This window comes from Gracilinanus agilis, chromosome 5 (genome assembly GCF_016433145.1).
Source record: "Gracilinanus agilis isolate LMUSP501 chromosome 5, AgileGrace, whole genome shotgun sequence".
Lineage (NCBI taxonomy): Eukaryota > Metazoa > Chordata > Mammalia > Didelphimorphia > Didelphidae > Gracilinanus > Gracilinanus agilis.
The window spans coordinates 178,883,519-178,905,938 of NC_058134.1; the positions used below are offsets into that span (position 1 = coordinate 178,883,519).

The 22,420-nt window shown below is 38.3% G+C and overlaps 1 protein-coding gene across 1 annotated transcript in view; it reads left to right on the forward strand.

Annotated features, from left to right (window-relative positions):
* The window catches only part of SFMBT2 (Scm like with four mbt domains 2), a 279,653-nt gene that overhangs the window by 18,775 nt on the left and 238,458 nt on the right, over positions 1-22,420 (forward strand). Inside the window, exon 2 of the mRNA XM_044679668.1 lies at positions 22,072-22,224. Within this exon, the coding sequence (XP_044535603.1) occupies positions 22,122-22,224 (103 nt within the window). The 5' untranslated portion in view covers positions 22,072-22,121. The remainder of the gene's footprint in view (positions 1-22,071; positions 22,225-22,420) is intronic.

Sequence of the window (22,420 nt, forward strand, 5' to 3'; positions counted from 1 at the left end):
CTGTGGCCTGGGAGAAGAGCCCAGACCGAACCTTGGTGGGGGGACTAGGAGAGGCCCCAAAGCCAGACCCTGAAACACAAGCCTGAACTTTCCTGTGTTGGCCGCAGTCTGTGCCAGAGTGGGAACAGGGAGAGGACTAAGAGCTTTTAAAGTGTTTCACTTCTCAGATATTATTTCATGAGACTATTATCTGGTGGTGTTTCTATCCTCTTATCCTCTGGGTTTTGGCTTTAATTGCCTTAGATTTGGCACGCAGTTTTCTTTTTAGGTTTTTAGGTTGGAGTTATATGGAAGTCAAGTACTCTGCCATCTTGCCCCAAATCTCTCAGGTTTTAAAAGAAAAAAAGAAACATCCATCGTTAACTCGTTTACCAGGTAGAGTACTTAAAAAATTGCAGGAGAAGCATTTGTGTTGCCAGTGAATTATTTTTCCTTTTTTCCCCCCTTTCCAGATTATAAAGATGTTTCTCTCAGTGTGTTCTTTTTTTAAAAGTAAGCAAATGAAAATCCTTAAACCTTTATGTGATGATAGGAGAACTAAACAAAAGCAGAAACTGAATATCTACAGAAAATAAAATCTGTCATTTGATGTCAGCGGTGCCAGTTTTCGTGTGCATGTCTTGTTTTAGGCCTGAAATGAAAAAGCAGATGTTCAGAGGCAGTTATCTTGAATAGCTTTCCAGTGGGTGCTCTGTCTGCAAGAGGGGCAGGCTGCTACTTATTTGGAGATTTCAGAGAAATGTTCCCTAAAATTGAAAGCCTTCTATAGAAAGTGCAGTGGCATGGGCTTTGGAAAATTGAGATGGATAGATAATGATATCCTGCTGCCAGAATTTTGTGTGCTGTGGCTTTAACCCAGATCTTATAAGCCTCCACCCAGTGATTTTTCTTTTTTTTTACTATATACTCTTATTTCTCCATACTAAATAGCCCAGTGATCAATCCAACCCATTGGCTATTGATTAGATTTATCAGTTGTGCTTAGATTTGCCTCTCTTTTATTCTTGCTCGAAAGCTGTTCTGACTTAGCAGCTACTAGAGGGGCAGGAAATAGCAATAAGGAATTTGATGATAGGAAGCAATAGTTCTCATTCAGAGATCCTTTTCCTTGATTATTCTACCCAGAATCCTTGGTTTAGTCTTTAATATAAAATGAATGGAAGTAAAATGAGTGATTAGCAGGTCTTCAGGTTACTCTATTCCTATTCAAGAAGATGTGTCTAAAAAAATTAGAATTGGAAGAGACCTTAAATCATATCTAGGCCCTCTTATTTTACAGATGAAGAAAATGAGGCTGAGAGATTAGGGAAATTATTAACATCAGAATTAATCATCTAATACAGAAATGCTCAATAAACTCTTGTTTTCTTGGCTTCTTAAGAAAATGGGACCCTGAACACAGGAATTTAAATACTTGTTTGCAGAATTGAATACTGTTTCCTTGAGATTTCTTTCTTTTTCTATTTTTTAAAAAAATTCTGTTTCTTCCCCCATGTCTTATACCTCCTTCTCTTCTTCCTTTGTAGGACTGTATAGTATATTTTGTTGTTGTTCAGTGGTTTCAATTGTGCCCAACTCTTCATGACCCCATTTGGGGTTTTCTTAGTCAAGATCCTGGGGTGGTTTCCCATTTCCTTCTCCAGCTCATTTTATGGATGAGGAAACTGAGGACAATAAGTTGAAGTGACTTACTCAGGGTCACATAGCTAGTTGAATCCATAAAGATGAGTCTTCCTGCCTCTGGGCTGTACACCACCTACCTGCCCAAAATGCATTTCACTCAATGCCTAGTTTACTAAAAATCGGTCAAACAATAAGTTGACAATTATATAGCACTTTATGGATCACAAAGCAAAGACTGAGTCCATGTAGTAAATGTCAAAATTAAGATTTAAATCTAGGCCTTCCCTGACTTCCATGTCTAGCACTTTTCTATTATCTAGGCTCTATTTAAAATTGTGGCCTTCTCTTCTTCTTTAATCCTCACCTCCTAAGAACAATGATGGAGAAACTCTTCTCCTAACTCCTGAGGGTAGTCATTTAGCTTCCATTTCACACAGGCAAAAACCCCTTTGAGGAGTTCAGTGAAGTCCCCCCACCCCCGCCTGCCCCCCATATTTATTTCCCAAGAGTCCAGATTTTGCCGTGTGTGTTGAAGGCCTTGTAAGGCTAGGCCATCCCTGGCTGATCCCCAGAGGAGGAGGGAGGAGGTCATTGATAAACATTAGCAGAGACAGGCTAATTATAGAAGCAGAACGCAGCCGGGGACAGTTTCATAGAGAATCTGACAGTTTTCAAAGATTCTTTAAGGCCCGGGCCTTGGTGTGTGTGATTTCTGCCAATGGCGCCCCTCCTGACGTTTCCATAAGGAAATGCAGATGGTTGGCGACCGCCCTTTTAATAACATTTGACAGCTCTCCCGCGCGTGGATTCTTCTTGTCCTCCTCCATCCTCTCATGTGTTCCCTGTAGCATCGTCTTTGAAATAGAGCCTGCTCTGGGGTCAAACATGGGAGTGGGAAGGGTCTCTGCCAAGACTCTGCTGCTAAGGGGAGAGAACATGGTTAGACCGTTGGAAAACTTAGGTTTTTGATTCTAATTGTTCACTGAGGTGTTTTTTGGGGGGTGGTGATGGTGGTGGTGATCTTTGGCCCTTTGCTTATTCATTTTTCTTAGTCTCAATATCTCAGGATCCACCTCCTCGCCCTCCAGGAAACAACACATAATTTTTTTTTAACATGTTATCTTCTTCCTTAATACAGAGATACCAATTGCCATTCAGATCTCTTCCTTAGTTGGCTTCAGTGACCCTCCCCCTGTGCTGAAACATGCACTCCATCCTTGAATCTGACTGTTTTTCTTACACTCATGCTCATGCTGTTTTCTTGTACTGCCCAGAATGCTCCCTCCTTGAATTCGGCCTCTTATACTTCTTTTAGGCACCTGCTCAAGGCCTTTCTCCTTCATAAAACCTTCCGTGACGCATCCCCATCACTGAGATTTATTCTCTTCTCATTTATATTATGCTATATTTTCACACTTAATTAATTATTATATAATATATGTATATATTATATAATAATATTATAGTATGTTCCCATGCTCTATTATTTGTTGTTTTATTTAGGTACACCTAACTTTAGTCTTATAAATCTGGATTTTCCCACATCTTCTCTGTTTCATTTGGAGCACTTCTGTGTCACAGAGAGAGCTGGCTTCAAGCGGGATGATCAGGTTCAAGTCTTGCCTCTATAACCCCTGGCAGGTTTCTTAATCTTTTTCACTTAAGTTAACTCTCCAGGACTATAAATTAGAGAGAGTCGCTGACTTGCTTGGGTAGAGGACGTTTATTTTTCCCTGCGAAGGCCCGGGGGGAGTTCCTCTTCCTGGCTTGGCACTAACGGGGAAGGCTGGAGCTGTCCTTCTAAATTTGGTATTTCTCTGGGCTTTTTTGAAGCACATCTCATGCCTAAAACGAGGAATATTTTTTCTTGTTTAACTTGTGCATCTCTTTGTCTCCTCCATTTGATCCTATATTCCTGAAGGTTGGGATTAATTCTTTAACTTTTTTCCCCACGGTCTCATTGATACACAGTAGGGACTTAAAAATGCTCTGCAGAATGAGATCTAAAAATATTGTGACTGATAGACAAAGCATTTGTAAAAGTTCCTGGAGTGCCATGAATGAAGCTACTGATTAACTACATGGGGGATGTATTACTGCAGAAGATCTACTCTGTTTGTGGAAAACTCCACGTATAAAAATATTTTCTTCTTTTAAAACAGGAGCATTAGAGGGCGATGACCAGCCTAAAATAAGGCTTCTTTGCTTTACCCCCCCCCCCAAAAAAATTCAATTGAGAAATTCAATATGTACTTTGATTTAGCCAAAATGGACTTATAGACACGTCTATTATGTATCACATATGCAGTATGTTTGTATTTATTAGAGATACAGGCTGACTTATGACTTCATGACATATGACTTGTGACAGTATCCCACTGTGCCACCTGGCTGCCTAGAACATTGTTCAGGTACTTAATAATGAAATTAAAAACAAATACCTAAAAAACAAATAAATAATAAAATAACGATAACAATAAATAAAATAAATAATAGATAGTAAAACAATGGTAAGAAACAAACAAATAAATAATGGAAACATAATAAATAAAAATAACTAACCAAATCAATCAACAAGTTCCTGTAAGCCCTGGGCAGTGCCCTCCGCCGCTGTTGTTGGAATCCAATAGATATTTGTTGCATGAATGAATACTGTGGCCCTTGAGACGCCGAGCTGATCAGCCAGGATTCTAAATAACGAGCTGTTGCTTTATTGTAGATGGAGGCTGCTTTTCTGTTTCATGGACTGCAGGGCCATTCTAGGGCCTCACAGTTCACTAGTCTTTTGTGATTGTAAATCAAATTTAGTTTTAATTGGATGAGAGGACTTGCCACTTAAAGGGACCCTGGAGTGAGTTTTGAAAAGTAAATGATATTTATGTAATGTGCAAATACTAACAGAACTGGGTCTCTTTGGTAAGATCAGAAAGGACATAGGGAAGAAGGTGAGTGCTTAGGAAAAAAAGTCAGAAGTTATTAACTAATTTGAGTGAAATGTTAATTGAGTGTCAACTGTTGTGTGGGGCACTGTACCGGGTGCTAGGGATATGAAAATAATGAATGAAATAATTTCTACCTTCCTAAGAGGGAAAACATCCATTCCAAGGCAACCTGTTGATTTCGGCCCTACCTCATGAGGATGGATTGGAAGGGGAAAGACTAAGAGACAGGGAACTCAGTTAGGAAGATTATTAGAGAAAAAGGTGGTTGAAAAAAATATCATTTACCCCTTCCTTGCCTGTACCTCTACTTTTCTAGTTCTACAAAGCCTTTGAAAATTACTGCACATATATACACATCAATATGTACATAATATGTATATTGAAACTATGTATAACTGTGTAATGTGCATTTAGGCAAATATATTTATTTAAATTTATAGTGGCAAGGAATATTTACTTTAAAAATATCAACTGAAAAGCAGTATTTTTCTTTGGAAGACTTGAATAATTTTTAGTTATATTTTATTATTTTTATTATTTACATATTTTTACATATTTGTTATATTTGTTAGTATTTTTTTACATATTTATTATCGTATTATTTTTACATATTTATTATAGTCACATCTTAAAGTTACCTCATTGCAGCTTCAGTCATTCTGTGGCTGTGGCTTTTGCTTTTTATTTGAAATATGCCTTGTGCAGATTGACGGTGGTCTAATCACAGGACCAAATTTATTGTGACGTTTGAAATGCTTTGTGTCATGCCAGAGATTAATCAAATAATGTCAAATATGTGTTTCTCAATTTGAGGAGGTTTGATGGTTTTCCTAGCGATGTCCAGGGTTAACTTCCATGGGAATTTATGACTATCATGTTGGCCAGATCTATCCTTCTTGGTGATTTTTATTTGTTACAGCTAAAATGCCTTATTTGAGTTTCACACTTTAAAATAAGTTGCCCTGACTCAGGATGCCGTGTCTGATGCTCAAAAGTTACCTTAAGGAAGAAAGTCTAAAGCATTAATTCTCTCTTGCCACCTCCATGGGCCTACCCTAAAGGTCTCTTTTCAACCAATAAGAAGTACCTGCTTCCCAGATCCAGATAGTCCCAGGAAGCCAGCAATTATTAAGCATTTATTATTATCTTGTTAATTTCATTTAGTATATTATTAATATTAACACACTATATTAATGACACATTATTTTCATAGGAATGCAATTTATTACATTATTAATTATATAAATACACATAAATGAATTTACACATTAATTCTACATTATTAATAACATTTATTAAGCCAGGCACCGTGCTAAGTGCTAGATTAATTGATTGGGTAGGCACTGACTTGCTCTGTGACTCTGGGAAGGCACCACGTCCTGGGCCTAATTTTCTTCCTATTTAAAATGAAGTTGGCCTCGTGGAGCTTAAGGCCCCTTCCAGGGCAGGCTGTAGGAATGGAGTCTCTGCCTAATTAAGTTTTATTCAATTTTGTAATCGTAAATACATATTGAAAGAATACAGCAGAGGGAGGTGAGAAAAACAGGGCCTTCCAAAGAAATGCAAATCAGGCCTTGGACCCCCCAGATTGGAATTTTCTCTTTTCTGGACCCACTTCTGAACAACCCATGTAGTACTGGCCCTGGTCACGGACTCTGTCCTTAGTGGCTGCTCTTTGATTGGGGGGCCCTGAAGGCTTCATGGCTTCTAATCTGCTGTCTTTAGTTGTCATTGTGGTCCCGGTAGGCTGCCGTAGACCTTGCTGTTCATGCCAGGACTCTGCTCTTATCATTCTGTATTATGTTTCTTCTTATGGAGGTGTGAATTTGATTGTAAAAAAAAAATTCTCATGCTCTCTCAGATCTCAGTCTGTTTTAAATGAAAACCAAAGAGGGCATTTGGAAGAAAAAAAAAAAAGATTGCTTTGCTAATCAAGGAAAATCAAACCCCAAACCTGTGAGACTGGTGAAATTTCACCAGCTTTCTACCAGAAAACAATCAGCTCATTCCACTTGCAGAGGGAAGGAGGCAAGGCCTTTGGATTTTCTTGGAAGTATTCAAAGTTGGAGGATGAGGGTTGGAGGCTACTTTCTTAGGCATTTTTCTGAGTGATCTTGGTGACAGGATGAATTGTTTTTATCCTCGAAGCTTATTTATAAATATCAATCCCATGGAATAGTCTTGAGATGGATTGCTGTGATTTCCTGTGAGATCTGCATGGGAAACTGAGGCTAGAATCCCTGAGAATTTTAGTGGCATTTTTCCATCAGAGCCTTCTTTTTTCAGTTTTTCTGTTTGGTTAAGTTCCTCCCTCTCCCACCCCCCAAGTCTTCTCACAGGCTGGTTTCTAGTAATCATTTTGAATTCCTCTGAATGTCATATGAGGTCTGTTTTTGAAAAAACAGCTTGATTTCTAAGAGTAGTTGGAATTGTATAAATTCTCACTTTTAAGTTCCACATTTTTCCGTCAGACAGAACTAACAAGCAAGCTCTTTTCCTCTCAAGCAAGCTCTTTTCCTCAAAAGTAAAAGACATAATAAAATGACTAATTTAGACTCCTTCACTTAGGTTATCCTGAATTAGGGAAAAGTCTCTAGGATGAGGTACAAGTGCAGTATGGCCGCTTTCAGAGAGCACCTTTGCTCAGACCACTTCATTGCTCTTCTTCTACATTGGTGATGTTTTTTGTGTTTTTTTTTGCCACTTTGGGAATAAAGGCCTTTGTTGGTTGTAAGTCCACTAGGCCTCATCATTTCCTTTTCTTTCCATTTTCCTTTAGGTCACAGATTCTCTTAAGATCAAAATGTTCTTTAGTTTTAGAACTAATAAAGGATAAACTTTGTGGCAAGGAGAAAATTGGGCTAATTGAAAGAGATGCACTATTTCCCTAATTCAATCTAGCCTGCTTTGTTATTTCTGTTACTCCTTTTTGTTTTGGGCCCGAGCCATTTCTACCCTATCTCTCCTCTGGGAAGAGACTGTAATGTGCCCAGAATCCTATCTGGAGTCTTTTCTTTTCCTAGAATGCTCCTTGTTGTTTTGTACAGTAATAGGTGCTAGTCTTCCCTCCTATTTGATGGTGTTTTTTTAGTAGGCTTGTCCTCTGACGCTGGTTGCCTATCCTTAGTTAGTCCTGTATAGTTGATCATTGTACAATATCTCTGTTAATATACATATAATGTATATTGGGAAATGAAGCCTTTGTCAGAGATACTTGCCATAACATTTTTTTCCTTTCTTTTTCTTTTTTTTTTTTTTAAATTTCCCTTCTAATCTTGGTTGCTTTGGTTCTATTTGTCCTGTTTATAACATTTTTTCGCATTCTTTGATAGCTTTGATTTCTTCCTCTGAAAACTGGCTGTCCATGTTCTTTTTAATTTGGAACATGGTTATTGTTTCATAATATTGGATCAGGTTTTTTATGTATTTGAGAAATGAGACCTTTTTCAGAGAAGTTTGCCATAAGATTTTTTTCTCCTATGTTCCTGATTTTCTTCTAGTTCTGACTGTATTGATTTTGTTTGTGCAATAACTTTTCATTCATTTATCTTTTTATTTTCAAATATTTTTCCATGTTTAAATGATTCATTTTCTTTCCCTCCCTTCTTCCCTCCTAGAGCTGACAAGCAATTCCAGTGGGTTATATAAACGCTGTTGCTTGATACCTATTTCCATATAATTCATTTTGTAATAACTTTTTAATTTTATGTAGTCACGGTTATCCATTTGATCTCTGTATACTGTTTCATCATGAGTGCTTTCCTTAATCCATAGATCTGTTGTGTAGTTTCTTTCATACTCCCCTAATTTGCTTGTGATATCACCTCTTCTGAATCATATATATTTTAAGCTTATGTTGATTTATGGTGTAAGATGCTGATCCCTGCCTAGTTTCTGCCAGATTACTTTCTAGTTTTCTCAGTGTGTTTTTTTTTTCAAATATTTAAGTTCTCGCCCCTACATCTAGGATCTTTGGGTTTATATAATACTAGGTTACTGTGTTCATTTGCTTCTGTGCATTGTATACCAATCTTTTCCATTGATCAACCACTCTATTTCTTATCCAGTGCCAAATTGTTTTCATGATTACTGCTTTTTCAGTAGAGTTGGAGATTTGGTACTTCTAGGCCTCCTTCTTTCACATTTTTCCCCTTTGCTGATTCCCTTGATATTCTTTTCCTTTTGTTCTCCTAGATATATTTTATTTTAGTTTTTCGAGCCCTATAAAGTAATCCTTGGATAGTCTTTTATTGGTATGCCACTAAATAAGTAAATTAGTATGTCATTTTTATTATATTAACTTAGCTTACTCACAAGTAATTAATATTTCTTCAAATTATTTAGATCTGTTTTTAGTTGGGTCAGGAATGTTCATAATTGTGTTTGTATTAGTTCCTTTGTTTTTTTTCTTGTCAGATAGCCTTTCAAGTATTTTTTATTGTCTACAGTTATTTGAAATAGAATTTTTCTTTCTCTCTCTGCTGGGTTTTGTTGATAATATATAGAAATGCCAATGATTTGTGTGAGTTTATTTCGTATCCTGCAACTTTCCTAAAATTGTTTGTTAGTTTTTTGGTTGATGCTGCAGGAGTCTCTAAGTAAATCACATCATCCACAAAGTGATGTTTTCTTTCCTCCTTGCCAGTGTTTATTCTTTCAATATCTTTTTCTTGTTTTATTGCTGTAGCTAGCATTTCTTGAACAATATTGAATTAATAATGCTAACTGTGGACATTCTTGTTGCACTTTTGATCTTATTGGAAAGCTTCTAGTTTACCTACATTATAGACAATGTTTGCTCTTGGTTTGAGATGAGATACTCCTCATTTTAAGGAAAACTCCATTTATTCCTGTGCTTGCTAGTGTTTTTAATAGGAACAAGGGAGTATTTTTGCTTTTGTTTTTGTTTTTTTTTGGTCAAAATCTTTTTTTGCATCAATTGAGGTAAACTTCTTATAATTTTTGTTATTGATGTGCTTATAGTTTTCCTAATATTGAACCAGCCCTACCTGTCTCGCATAAATCCATCTAGATCAGTGGTTCCCAAACTTTTTTGGCCTACTGCCCCCTTTCCAGAAAAAATATTACCTAGCGCCCCCTGGAAATTATGAAACTATTTATTGAATTCATAATAGAATGTAATACAAAAAAAGTGTGGCCATCACCTCTTCACTGGATTGCTGCAGCACCCACCAGGGGGCAGTGGCGCCCACTTTGGGAATCACTGATCTAGATCATAATGTGTGATCTTTACGATACCCAATAAAATTTCACTACTTAAAATTAAGAAATCATCCCTGGCCTCAGATATTTCTTAGTTGTAGGATCCTGGGCAAGTCACTTAACCAATCCAGTTGCCTAGCCTTTCCTGCTCTTCTGCTTGGGAACCCATCCTTGGTCTCGATTCTAGGACAGAAGGCACGCCAGTCATGAGCTGTGTCAAAGAAGCTCTCGAGGTGGGAATGCCAGCCTAAGGGATGGTTTGAAGCAGTGAGGATGAGGGGAGTAAATATAAGAGACGCACTAACCAAGAGCTACAGTCTGTGTAGGAGAGACCGTTTGCCATGATAGTCGGTAAACTTACGGATGTGCCCCGTCAGGTTCTTCTTAGATCTTCACATTTTTTTGATATTCAAAAAAATATTTGATACTTGATATACTTGATTTTATCGTAAAAATAAGTTGAGAGAGTCTGGTGGAAAGTATGTTGTCATATGTGACTTGGGAATCAAGAAATGAAACATGCTTTCAGATATGAATATTTCCTTGAAGAAGGGAATTGGAAGGTGCCAGAAATGATGATCCTTAATCCAATCATAGAATCTTAAATGAGCGCTCATAAGGAGAGGGACTGGGTAGAGACAAAATAATCCCTCTAGAAACTTTTTTTTCCTCCTAGAATCTTTTTTTTTTTTTTTTTTTTTTTTTATCTCCCTGTTGCCTAAAGTAGGTCCTAATAAAGGCTCTTTAAGATGGATCCATTTTGGTGGGTTGGAACAAAAGTCAAAGTCAACACTTATGAATAAGAAAGGATAAAGATGAGAAGATGCTGCTGCTTGAACAAACAATTTATTTTAAATAAAATTGCAGTTTAAGGGCTACCTTCTTTGCTGAAGATAAAAACTGATATTGCCCAAAGTACTTGACAAGAGATCAATTCCTGACTCTGGGATTGGACCCTTCCAGAAGAGCATTGGGGTTTGTCCTGTTTCCTTTATAGAGTGTATTTCTGGGCGGAGCACTGCCTTTGTTATTTCACTGAGCACCTTATAGTGTATTAAACCCCATCTAGTATACATAGTATCTTAAAAAAAAAAGTTCCTTTGACTTCCTGGGATGCCCCTGTGGACTGCCTGGGGGTGGGGATCTCAGCTGGATTCCTTGTGTTGGATATCTTTGGTAATAACTTTCAAAGTGGAGCCTTTAGGGTTTTAAAATTTTGAGTAGCAGAAGAACTTGGAACCTTGGTGTAGGAGATAATAGACATTTCAAAGAAGGGGCAGCTGGGTAGCTCAGTGGATTGAGAGCCAGGCCTAGAGACAGGAGGTCCTGGGTTCAAACCCGGCCTCAGCCACTTCCCAGCTGTGTGACCCTGGGCAAGTCACTTGACCCCCCATTGCCTACCCTTACCAATCTTCCACCTATAAGTCAATACACAGAAGTTAAGGGTTTAAAATTAAAAAAAAAAAAACTCAAAGAAGGGTGGGGAGCCAAGTTATTCTGAAGAAGGTAACACCTTGGCTCAGGGGAAGGGCAAGGATATATATATATATATATATGTATATATACATATATATATATATATTTTTTTGGACAGTATTCAGTAAACTAATGAAGCAATTTGGAAACCTTAAAGTTGGAAAAGAAAAATGTAGTTTGTCTTCTTTCTTCTCTTACCTCCACTCTTGTATTTATAAACCAGTTTTGTTAATTTTCTTCCAAGTGTTTTATAGTCACAGGACCTGGATTCTATAATCTATCTTAGGATGACACAAAGGTACCCTTCCTGGGTCTCAGTTTCCCCATCTGGTTGAATCAGAGGATATCTTGATGTCATGTCCCTTTCAGCTTTAGATCTGTGATTCTAGGAAATGGCCAATAACCCCATGTCCCCGAATCTTCATCAGCTCCTCCAGGTTTAATTAAATTATTTTTTAAATTAATTTTTAATTAATCCTCTGGATTTATTAAACCATCTAGGTGCTGCTGAAGCTCATGTCTACTTGCCTCAGCTATTTACCTTCTCACTTCCATTCTCACATTGCTGCTTGCCACTTTGATACCCCAAACTGTGTATTCTCTAGAGAGCTTAAACTTAATGTATCTAAAGCTGAATTCATTCTCTCCCCCCCCCCAGGTCTCCTTCCCCCTTTTTGAACTTAGGATTCTATTGAGGGCTTACACCATTTTTCCAGTTACCCAGTTGGCAGCTTAGAGGGTGCCCCCCATGCCTGGAATGCCCTCGCTCTTGGCTTCCTTCAAGTCTTAGCTAAAATCCCACCCTTTTCAGGAAGCCTTTCTCAGCCCCACTTCCCCTCCTAGTGCCTTCTCTTCTGAAATGACTACTCTTTGTATCTTTCGCGTATGTGCCTTGTTATTTTATATATTGGTTTCCTCCATTAGATTGTGAGCTCCTTGCGGACAGGAACCATTCTTTTACCAGGTATGTGCCTGGCCTATAACCAGATGACGAATAATGCTCATCACCCGCCCATCTTTGATATCCTGTATGAAAAACTAGATATGACACTAAAAGAAAACCCAGATTTGAGAACATCCACAGGAGGTCTGTATTGGAGGGAGTAGAATTTTGAAGACAATAATGAATTGATTTTCATTCTTTAAAGAGAATATTGTTATTAAACATTATTATCAAAAAGTGATGAAGAAACTATTGATAACTAGAACTCTAATCATATTCTTCCTTTTCCATTTTTTCAAAATTATTATAAGAATAATATTATGAAAAATAATAATGGTAGGAGAATAATTTCTATCTTCATGAAAGATAGCTTAGATGAAAATGTAAGAAGGGAACTGGCAGATTTTCAGAAGTTATATCCTACAGCAGACATTATTTTTACAATTAAACTGACTGAAAGGGATAGAAAATACAAGATCTCATTTGTTTGTCAACTGCAAAAGAAAAATTTGATTTGGTACAGCAGAATGTTGCCTTAAAGGCTTTTGTTCAACAAGCTGTCCCCTCAGCATATGTCAAAAATCTTTTCTAAAATAAATTATTTATTTATTTTTAACATACATTTAAAAAAAATTGAGTTCTGAATTCTTTCCCTCCTATCCTACCCTAACTCATTGTGAAGGTAAAGAATATGATTATCAGTGAAATAGTGCAAAACATCTTTTCATATTAGCCATGTTGCAAAAAAATAAAAGCAAGAAAAATAAAGAAAGTAAAAAATGTTATGCTTTAATCTGAAATTAGATTCTATCAGTTCTTTCTTTGGAGGCAGATAGTATTTTATTTATAACAAATCTTTTGAAATTGGCTTGGATAGGGGTTCAAGGTGGCTCAGTGGATAGAGCTAGATTTGAAGTCAGGAGGTCCTAGGTTCAAATATGGCCTCAGATACTTCCCAGCTGTATGACTGGGCAAAGCACTTGACCCCCATTGCCTAGCTCTTACCACTCTTCTGCTTGGAACCAATGCACAGTATTGATTCAAAGACAGAAGGTAAAGGTTTTAAAAAAAAAATAGAAGTCATCTTGGATGATTTTCTTGATCAGAAAAGGTCACTCACATAAAGTCAGTGTATAATTTTGCTGTTACTCTATACCATGTTTTCCTGGTTTTGCTCACTTTATTTTGCATCAGTTCATAGAAGTCTTCCAAGATTTTTCTGAAACCATCTTGCTTATCATTTCTTTATAGTACAATAGTATTCTATCACAATCATATACAACATCTTGTTCAGCCATTCCCCAAATGATGGTCATCTGCTCATTGTTACCCCAAAAAGGGCTGCTGAAAATATTTTTGTATCTATAGGGCCTCTTCCTTTTTCTTTGTTTTCTTTGGGATACAGACCTAGATGGGTATTGCTGGGTTGAAAAATACGCCTAGATTTACAGCCTATTGGACATAGTTCTGAATTGCTTTCCAGAATGATTGCATCAATTCACAATTCCACCTCCAGTGCATTAGTGCCCTGGTTCCCCCCCCACACACAACCCCCAACCATTTGTCATCTTCCTATTGTCATTTGCCAATCTGATAGGCATGAGATGGTGTCTCAGAATTGTTTTAATTTGCCTTTCTCTAATGAATAGTGATTTAGAGCATTTTTTGTATGAATAGAGAATGCTTTGATTTCTTCTTGTGAAAACTGCCTGTTCATATCCTTTGACTATTTGTCATTTGGAGAATGAATTGTATGCTTATAAATTAGACTCAGATCTCTATATATTTGAGAAATGAGGCCTTTACCTGAGAAACTTGCTGTAAAGTTATGCACCCCTCCCCTCCAATTTCCTGCCTTCCTTCTGATCTTGACTGCATTAGTTTTGTTTGTGCAAAACCTTTTTAATTTGATGTAAACAAAATGAGTCCTGTTATCCCTTGTATGACTTCTTCATCCCTTTTTTCGTCATAAATTCTTCCCTTACCATAGATCTGAAAGGTAAACTATTCTCTGCTTTCCATATTTGCTTCTTTTATCCTTTATTTCTAAATCATGTGCCTGTTTTGATCTTATCTTGGTTTACTATAAAAAGATTTTGATCTCTATCTAGTTTTTGCCAAATTGCTTTCCAGTTTTCCCAGCAATTTTTGTTAAATAGTGAGTTCTTATCCCCAAACCTTGTATCTTTGTGTGGATCAGACATTAGATGATAATTGTCATTTACTCATGAGCATTGGATACCTAATCTATTCCACTGATCCACCACTCTGTTTCTTAGCCGGTACCAGATTATTTTGATGATTACTATTTTATATAATATAGTTTGTGATCTAGTATTGCTAAGCTACCTTCCTTCACATTTTTTCCCCCAGTGATTCCCTTGATTTCTATTATTTGTTTTTCCAGATGAATTTTATTTTTTCTAGTTCTATAAATTTTTTTTTTGTATTTCGATATGGCATTTCAATAAGAAAATTAGGTAGAAATGGCATTTTTATCATATCGATTTGGCCCAATTAATTATAAGCAATTAATATTTCTCCAGCAGTTTAGACCTGTCTTTATTTGTGTGAAAAGTGTTTTCTCATTGTATTTCTAGAGTTCCTGGTTTTGTTCTGGCAGGTAGATTACTAAGTATTTTACATTGTCTGCAGTTATTTTAAATGGAATTTATCTTTCTAGGTCTTCCTGTTGGACTTTGTTGGTAATAAAAATGCTGATTATGCATTTTTATTACGTATTTTTCAACTTTGTTCAAGTTGTTAATTATTTTAAATAGTGTTTCAGTTGATTCTCAGTGGTTCTTCTCTTATTCTCTTCAAAGAGTGCTAGTTTTATTTCTTTAATTCCTATTTCAATTCTTTGTTTCCTTTTCTTCTCACTGCTCCAGCTATCATTTCTAGTACAAAAATTGGATCATACCCTAGATAAACATAGATAATGGTTATCCTTGCTTCCTCCAATCTTATTTTGGAAGACTTCTAGCTTATCCCCCTTACAGATAATGTTTGCTGATAGTTTTAGATAGATACCTCTTATCATTTTTTTAAATTAAAAAAAATTTTTTTAAACCCTTAACTTCTTTGTATTGTCTCATAGGTGGAAGAGTGGTAAGGGTGGACAATGGGGGTCAAGTGACTTTCCCAAGGTCACACAGCTGGGAAGTGTCTGTACCTCTTATCATTTTAAGGAATGATTCATTTATTTCTATGCTTTCTAGTAATTTTGGTAGGAATGAGTTATATTTTGCCAAAACTTTTTCTGTATCTATTATGATAATCATATGGTTTCTGTTTTTTTTTTTATTGATATGGTCCATTATGCGGATAGTTTTCTTGAGATTGAACCAGTCGTATTTCTGGTATAATTTCTACCTAATCATAGTATATGATCTTTGTGATGTATTACAACCAGCAGGGTTTCTCAACCATAATCCCTCACCTCTGGAAGGATGGGAGGAACCTCCGTTTTCTCAGCCGTTCTCCAGAGCCAGGCTTTGCCATGATAACATTCTGGCACTCCAGAACACAGCATCGTCTGACACCAGAAGGAGCCAGAGAAGGGTACCGTTCTGTCTGGCATGTGGGGGATGCTTGGTGAATGCATGAACAACTATGAGAGGCAGATGGCTCAGGCTTTGCTGCCTCACTTGTGACTGACATACAGTAGGTCACTGCAGTTATCTCTGGTTTTATCTGAGGAGCTAGGATATTTTTTATGGGTTTTGCCAGTAACTTTTTTCTTGAGAGGCTTTCGGCTTGCCTTAGGCTCCATTAAGTCAAATGCTATTTCAAAATCAGAAGTTGACAAAGCAGGATCTTTTGTTGTGTCTGCTTCTCAATTGTGTTATCGGTAAAGATGTAGTTTATGATAGAAACAAGACGGTGACATTCTTCTTTTTTCCTGGATGTATATTTATCAAGAATTACTAAATTTTTAGAGGGATGAGAAATTATGGGGATGAGTGGATGGATTTAGGGATGGAAGGTATATTAAAAGTCATCTTATCCTATTTTCATTTTATTGATAATTAAAAAACAACTTTCCCCCCCCAGACCTGGAAAGGTAAAGTGACTTTCTGAAAGTCACCCAGTTGTTAAGGGCATAACCATAAGGGGTTGAATCCAAGTTTACTCATGCTGAGTTCCTTTAAAATGATATCACCACTACCACAATTTTTTTCTGTGGCTCAGAAATTTTTTTCCCCCTTTAATACTAACATTGTAACTTTCTCATACAACATACTGAGAATTTTGTGGTGTTAAGAGTCCAAATGTGGTTGTTGTGACTTCATGGATGATTAGTTTAGTTCACCATAGAAGTGCCAGAAGATTTGTTCCATGTGGTCTTTTTTCCTGATTATGCTTCCATTTTCATCTCTCTTGGCTGAGTTTCACACCAAGCTCTTACTTTTCCTCTCATGTTTTGTCTTTTTAAATCATTTTTGCATGGCCATGTAGCTTGTATCTTTCAGTATCTTCAATACTTTGCAAATGTGCTTGAGTTCTGAATAGGTCTCCACCCACCAATAGGATGATTAAATGCTTGCTGCCCCAGGTAGTTTCAGGCTTCTTCTGGTCTCCTTCTTGTGGTGACTTTTTATCATCAAACTTTCCAAAGAAATGGTAGTAATTTGAGATGATGTTTTCACTTGTCTGTTTCTTAATTTTTTAAAAATCTTCAGTAACTTATTTCATTAAATCATATAGACAGGTGCACCATTTCTCCAACTTTATCCTTCAAACTTGATATTGATTTGGTCTAATCAATTGTATAGACAAATGATTTTGAAATAACTCATGTTGGATGGTTATTTCTTGTCCACTAAATTCCCAAAAAGTTGCTTAATAATAATAATGCACATCTACAATGTGACTTTGTGTTTAGAGAGCCCACCTTGGAGTCAGGAAAACCCGAATTTAAGTTCTAGTTGTGACACATACTAGCTGTGTGACCTACAGAAAATTCTTTTGAACTTCTTGGTTCTACAGAGCAGTTGCTGAGTCTGTTTTGGTGGAGGGAATCTTCTAGTAAAATCACAGGTCTAGTTCAGTAGTAAAACTATACAACAAAAATAATTTAAAAAATAAGTTTATTTAAGTCACTAAGTTGTATTTTTCTGGGGTATTTGTATTGCTGTCCTTGAGTTCTGTTGGAAATGATTTGCTACACTTGTGTTAATATTGTCTTTGTCGACATGGAATCTAGAAACCTCCAAACTTGTAGCCTAGAAAAATCTTAAACAAACAAAAAACAGAAAATATCCCAGATTAATCAATGCACTGTCTTGATTAGAGTCAATTATATACATATCTTAATGATTAAGGAATAATAAAGGCTTTAGCACTTAAAAAAAGTTTAAGGTAAGCCATTTCTATTTAGCTGATTTATTATTAGTTCGATTTATGGAAACTGTCCTGTTCTTGGCATTGTATTTTTTCAAGGAAAAATTTTTACCAATTTTTTTTTGTTTCTTTTGGTGTGGTGGTAAATATTTTTTTTCCATTCAGTGGAGAGTTAAAAAAAAGGCATGACTGATGTTTAGCTTTTGAGAGAACCTTAAAAAATTAATGCTATAAAATTCCTTTTTTAGTAAGACTTTAATTTAATTTAATTTAATTTATTTTTATTTTTAAACTTTTTTTAGAATATTTTTTCCATGGTTACATGATTCATGTTCTTTCTCTTCCCCTCCCCAACCCCTCCCCCCATCCTCCCCGTAGAGGATGCGCAATTCCACTGGGTTTTACATGTTTTAGTAAGACTTTATATGAACTATTTTGATGGGAAAGTCATTTTTGAAAAGCTGTTGCCTATATCAAGTTCAATATATTTTTCCAAGGTTTTCTTCTCTTTTGTCACTGATGTGAATATCTTACAAGAGGTCCTAGAATTTATGACTGATAAACAAGTATGTTTCAAACTCTTAATTTTTCACTCTGGATTATCCATGCTAAAACTAGAATGCATAATGCAAAAGCAGGAGATAATCCTTCAGCATTGTCTGTTTGTAATACTTACTTGATTCCTCCCTGCCACACACCCTACCCCCTCCCTCTTTTCCCCAGGAGATTTAGTTTTTCAATTTTGTTTCGCTTAGCTTAGTATTAAAATTAGTTTATATTTCCTGAGGATGTTGAAAGTGCTGGCAGGCAGGTAAGGGAATCCTAGCTTTCAATGTGGAGTCTTGGAGGCAGCTGAGCCTCCAACGTACCTCATTTTTTTACACTTGGTAAAACTGAGGCCCAGAGATGTTACATGCTTTTCCTTACATCTCACAGTTAATGACTAACTAGCAGAATTAGGATGTAAACTCCAGTTCTTTGATTCTTCCTACCTGGGGTCAAGGTGGGGGCTGAAGGCAGACTTTCATTAGTAGTGGAAAATGTTGAGAATTACTAAATTTTTGAGCAAATAATGATGGAGATGGCATGTGACTCATTTCATTAGAATGTGCAACAAGGGAATTTTAAAGGTAAATATTTATTGACTAGTCAGCCACAAATGATTTTATTTTTATTCATCCAATAAAAGAAATTATAACAAAGATTAACAAGTAAACCACTTAAGAATGAAAACTTTGCAAAGGACATTTTTAATCAAATCCTTCCCACATTTTGTTTCGGGGGTAACTCAGGGCAGAATTGATGAAGCTTATGTAATGGAATGAGGGAGCCTCCCAAACTCTGGCATTGCTGGTCTATGCTCCCATTATTGGCAAATCCTGGCAGCTCTGTTCTTGGTCTTTATTCTGGCAAAGGGAAGACTGATCCAGCTACCAATCCATGCCTTATTTAGGGGGGGTAGAGTGTGTTGGGGGAGAGGTGATTCCAATCAATCACGATCATTTTCTCTGATCTCAGGGTGCTTCTCAACCCGTTTCCTACCCTTTATAGTGAAGGAGATCCAGTCATGCGCCTGCTAGAATGGACAAGAAGAGGCCCAGAGCAGAGAAGGGTGAAGGAAGGAGCTGCTGGGGAGTTTTAGCAGACAGAAGAACAGATTTGAGGAAGGAAGCCTTCTTCAGGGACGGGAAGGCTCTTCTCGTGACATGTTCTGCTTGGCCTTAAGAGCAGAGGGTGGAAGTTGCAGAGGCAGACTTAATCTGGATGTTAGGAAGGGAATTAGAGCTGTCCCATAGTGGAATGTGCTGCTTTAGGGAAAGACGGCTTCACCCTCACTTGAGGTCTTCCAGGGAGGACGGAATGACCTTTTATTGGTGATGCTGTCAAGAGGGTTTGTCTTAAAGTATGGCTGGGACGTCCGAGGGCCCTTCCTGCTTGGCTTAAAGATGCCAGTGTGCAGTTTTTTAAAGAGATCTTCCCCAGTAGGATGTTATCTTAGAACTTTAAATATATGTATACATACTGCATTAAACTGATTTAGCTGATGTTTTGCTTTAGCTAATGTTTTAATTTGGAACTTGCTCCCTGAGGGAATTTTTTGGTGAAAGGTACAATTAAGAAAACATACAGATATAGATACGTAAATGGTAAGGAAATACAATGGGGAGAATGCCATTTTGCCCCCCTCTGCATGTGAGTGATTTAGAGAATTAGGGTTCCCAGAGTACATGTTTTCTGTTCCCAGGCCTGTGTATAGGAATGTCCTCTGGTAACCCTCTGTTAAACCCATCTGTCCATTAGGCAATTTCCTTTTAGTTAATGATATTTAGGAACTAATTATTCAGGAATGGAGCTTATCAAGTGATTCATTGGCAAGAGGAGCCTCAGCTTTCTTTTTATACTGCCTCTGGGATTGGGAAGAACGGGAGATTCTAATGGTGGGGCAAATCGTTCCCATCATGTCTGCATTTACTGGTGGTTGTCCGTGTTGGACTGTAAGTTTTGTGAGGGACAAAAGCACGCAGCATGGCCCCTCGCCTTGACTCTCGCCTTGACTCTCGCCTTGCTTCTTGGCTTTGGTGACTGTGGAAGAGAGAGTGAGGCTGACGCCTTTGGGCAAGGCTGCTCCATGTATTTCACTCCCATTTTATTGATTTTTGCACTTTCCTATCTTTTGCGGCAGTGGGAAACTCAGGGGGTATTCTAATGAAACAACTTAGCTATGACAATAAGCCCGCAGCTTGTGTCCAAAGTAGTCTCTGTTTCTCTCTTTGTTTAAAGAAGATAATCACGTGTGGAATTCTTCTCTAGGAATGGCCTCCTCATTGCCTGGCAAGCCTTGGTGGTGGCCAGTGTCAAAAAAAAAAAAGGATGGGGGCAGCTGGGTATCTCAGTGGAGTGAGAGTCAGGCCTAGAGACGGGAGGTCCTAGGTTCAAACCCGGCCTCAGCCACTTCCCAGCTGTGTGACCCTGGGCAAGTCACTTGACTCCCATTGCCCACCCTTACCACTCTTCCACCTATGAGACAATACACCGAAGTACAAGGATTTAAAAAAAAAAAGGATGTTGTAGTCCGTTGATGAACACGAGGGCTTAAATAAAAGCTTTCTTAGGGGTGCGATCAGGGGCGTCCCCTCACTTCTCAGAGCTGCCTGCCTTTGAAACCGACAGATAATGATACATGCGGTATTTATACTTCCCAGGCTCCTGGAGAAGATCAGGCGATGAAGTGTATGTGCGAGGCTTTGGCAAGCCTGTAAGTGCTGTATAAGTGTCCTCCCTCAAAGGACTAAGATCCGTGTTACTGGAGGACTTGCTGGGGCTGAAATGTTGACTGTGAAATCATCTCTGACATGATTCTTGTTACATTTTAACTGAGTTAATAATAATAATAATAATGATGATGATGGGGATGCATGGGCCCCTTCCCCTGCCTTCCTGGGATGCCGGCTTCCCAGAGACCAGTGCCATTTCCCTTCAGGATCTTGGGCTCACGCTGAGGGTCGGAGGCTTCTCAGGGGATCCGGTCTGGTACGCTCCCCGATCGCCTTCAGGTTGTTTTTAGGAGAGGACATTTCCTGAGAAGGTATATCGAGCAGAGCGATGGGCATCCCCCTCTCCTTCGAGAGTTCCTCACATCTGGGCTTATATGGGGCTGAGGGCTGCCTCTCCACTCCTGTTTCCCCCTTTGGAGGAGCTCCAAGGGTACGGTGGACGGACGGCTGCCCCAAAGGTCCGGAGCCTTGGACCCGGTGCCGGAGTGACCAAGAGAGGCAGAAGGAAGGGGTCCCCTCTGCTGGCCAGAATCTCGAGCAGTCTCATTGGGAGACAAGAAGCGGACAGCTATCAAAGGACCGAGGGAGCTCTAGATGGATCCTTTTGGACCTGGGCTCGGTTCTGGCCCAGGACCGTTGGACATGGACCACTATCTTCCAACATTTCAGCCAGCCAGAGGTCTGCTCTTTACCCCGCAGCACCTGCCTGCTCAGTCCCCCACGCCGAAGGAAAGCCACCAGAATATGTCTCAAATATTCTAATCTCCGCCGGGAAGCCCAGACCCAAGCCCCCCGCCCGAGCCCTCCTGATTGCTCCCCTTGACATCTTGCTGTGAGGCTGGCCACTTATCCCGTGGATCCGACAGTCACCCTGGGAGAGAGGGACCATTGTCCCCATCTTACAGAGTGGCTCTTCTAATGAGCAGCCTGGCCAAGAGTCAGACTGACGTTCCTGCTTCTGTCTGTCCAGAGTCCTGTAAGCGGGGGCATCGCCCCTCCCTAAGAGCTGGAGAGTTAGCCGTTTGGTTGGACTCCGCTGTCTGTTTAGTGGAAGGACCTCGGGGTTCTGGATGGCTGTGGAGTCTCCAGGAGCCAGGAAACTTCAGATTTTAAGAGTTATGATTAAAATGTACTTAAAATAAAAATCTCCTCTTCTGGAGAAATAGCAAATAGGTTGACTTGATGATCTTATCTTAATGCTTGATTCTGTTGTCCTGAATGTTGCCATTTTTTCTTTTTAAAGGAACGTCTTCTTACAGGATGAAATAGGGAGCAGAAGATAGTTTTCCTTGAATGGAGAGCAGCGTGTCTTTGATTTCCACCATGCAAGAGACTTCCCATTTGTCATTGGAGAAATGTAGCAGTCCAGCGAATGGTAACAATGAATATGATTCAGGTGAGCTGAGTGATCCAGATTCATTTTACTGTTCGAATTATAGAATCATTGGCCATTGTTTTTGTTTTGTTTTGTTTTGGTGGGATGGGGGGGAAGGAAATTCCATTTCTTTCTTTCTTTCTTTCTTTCTTTCTTTCTTTCTTTCTTTCTTTCTTTCTTTCTTTCTTTCTTTCTTTCTTTCTTTCTTTCTTTCTTT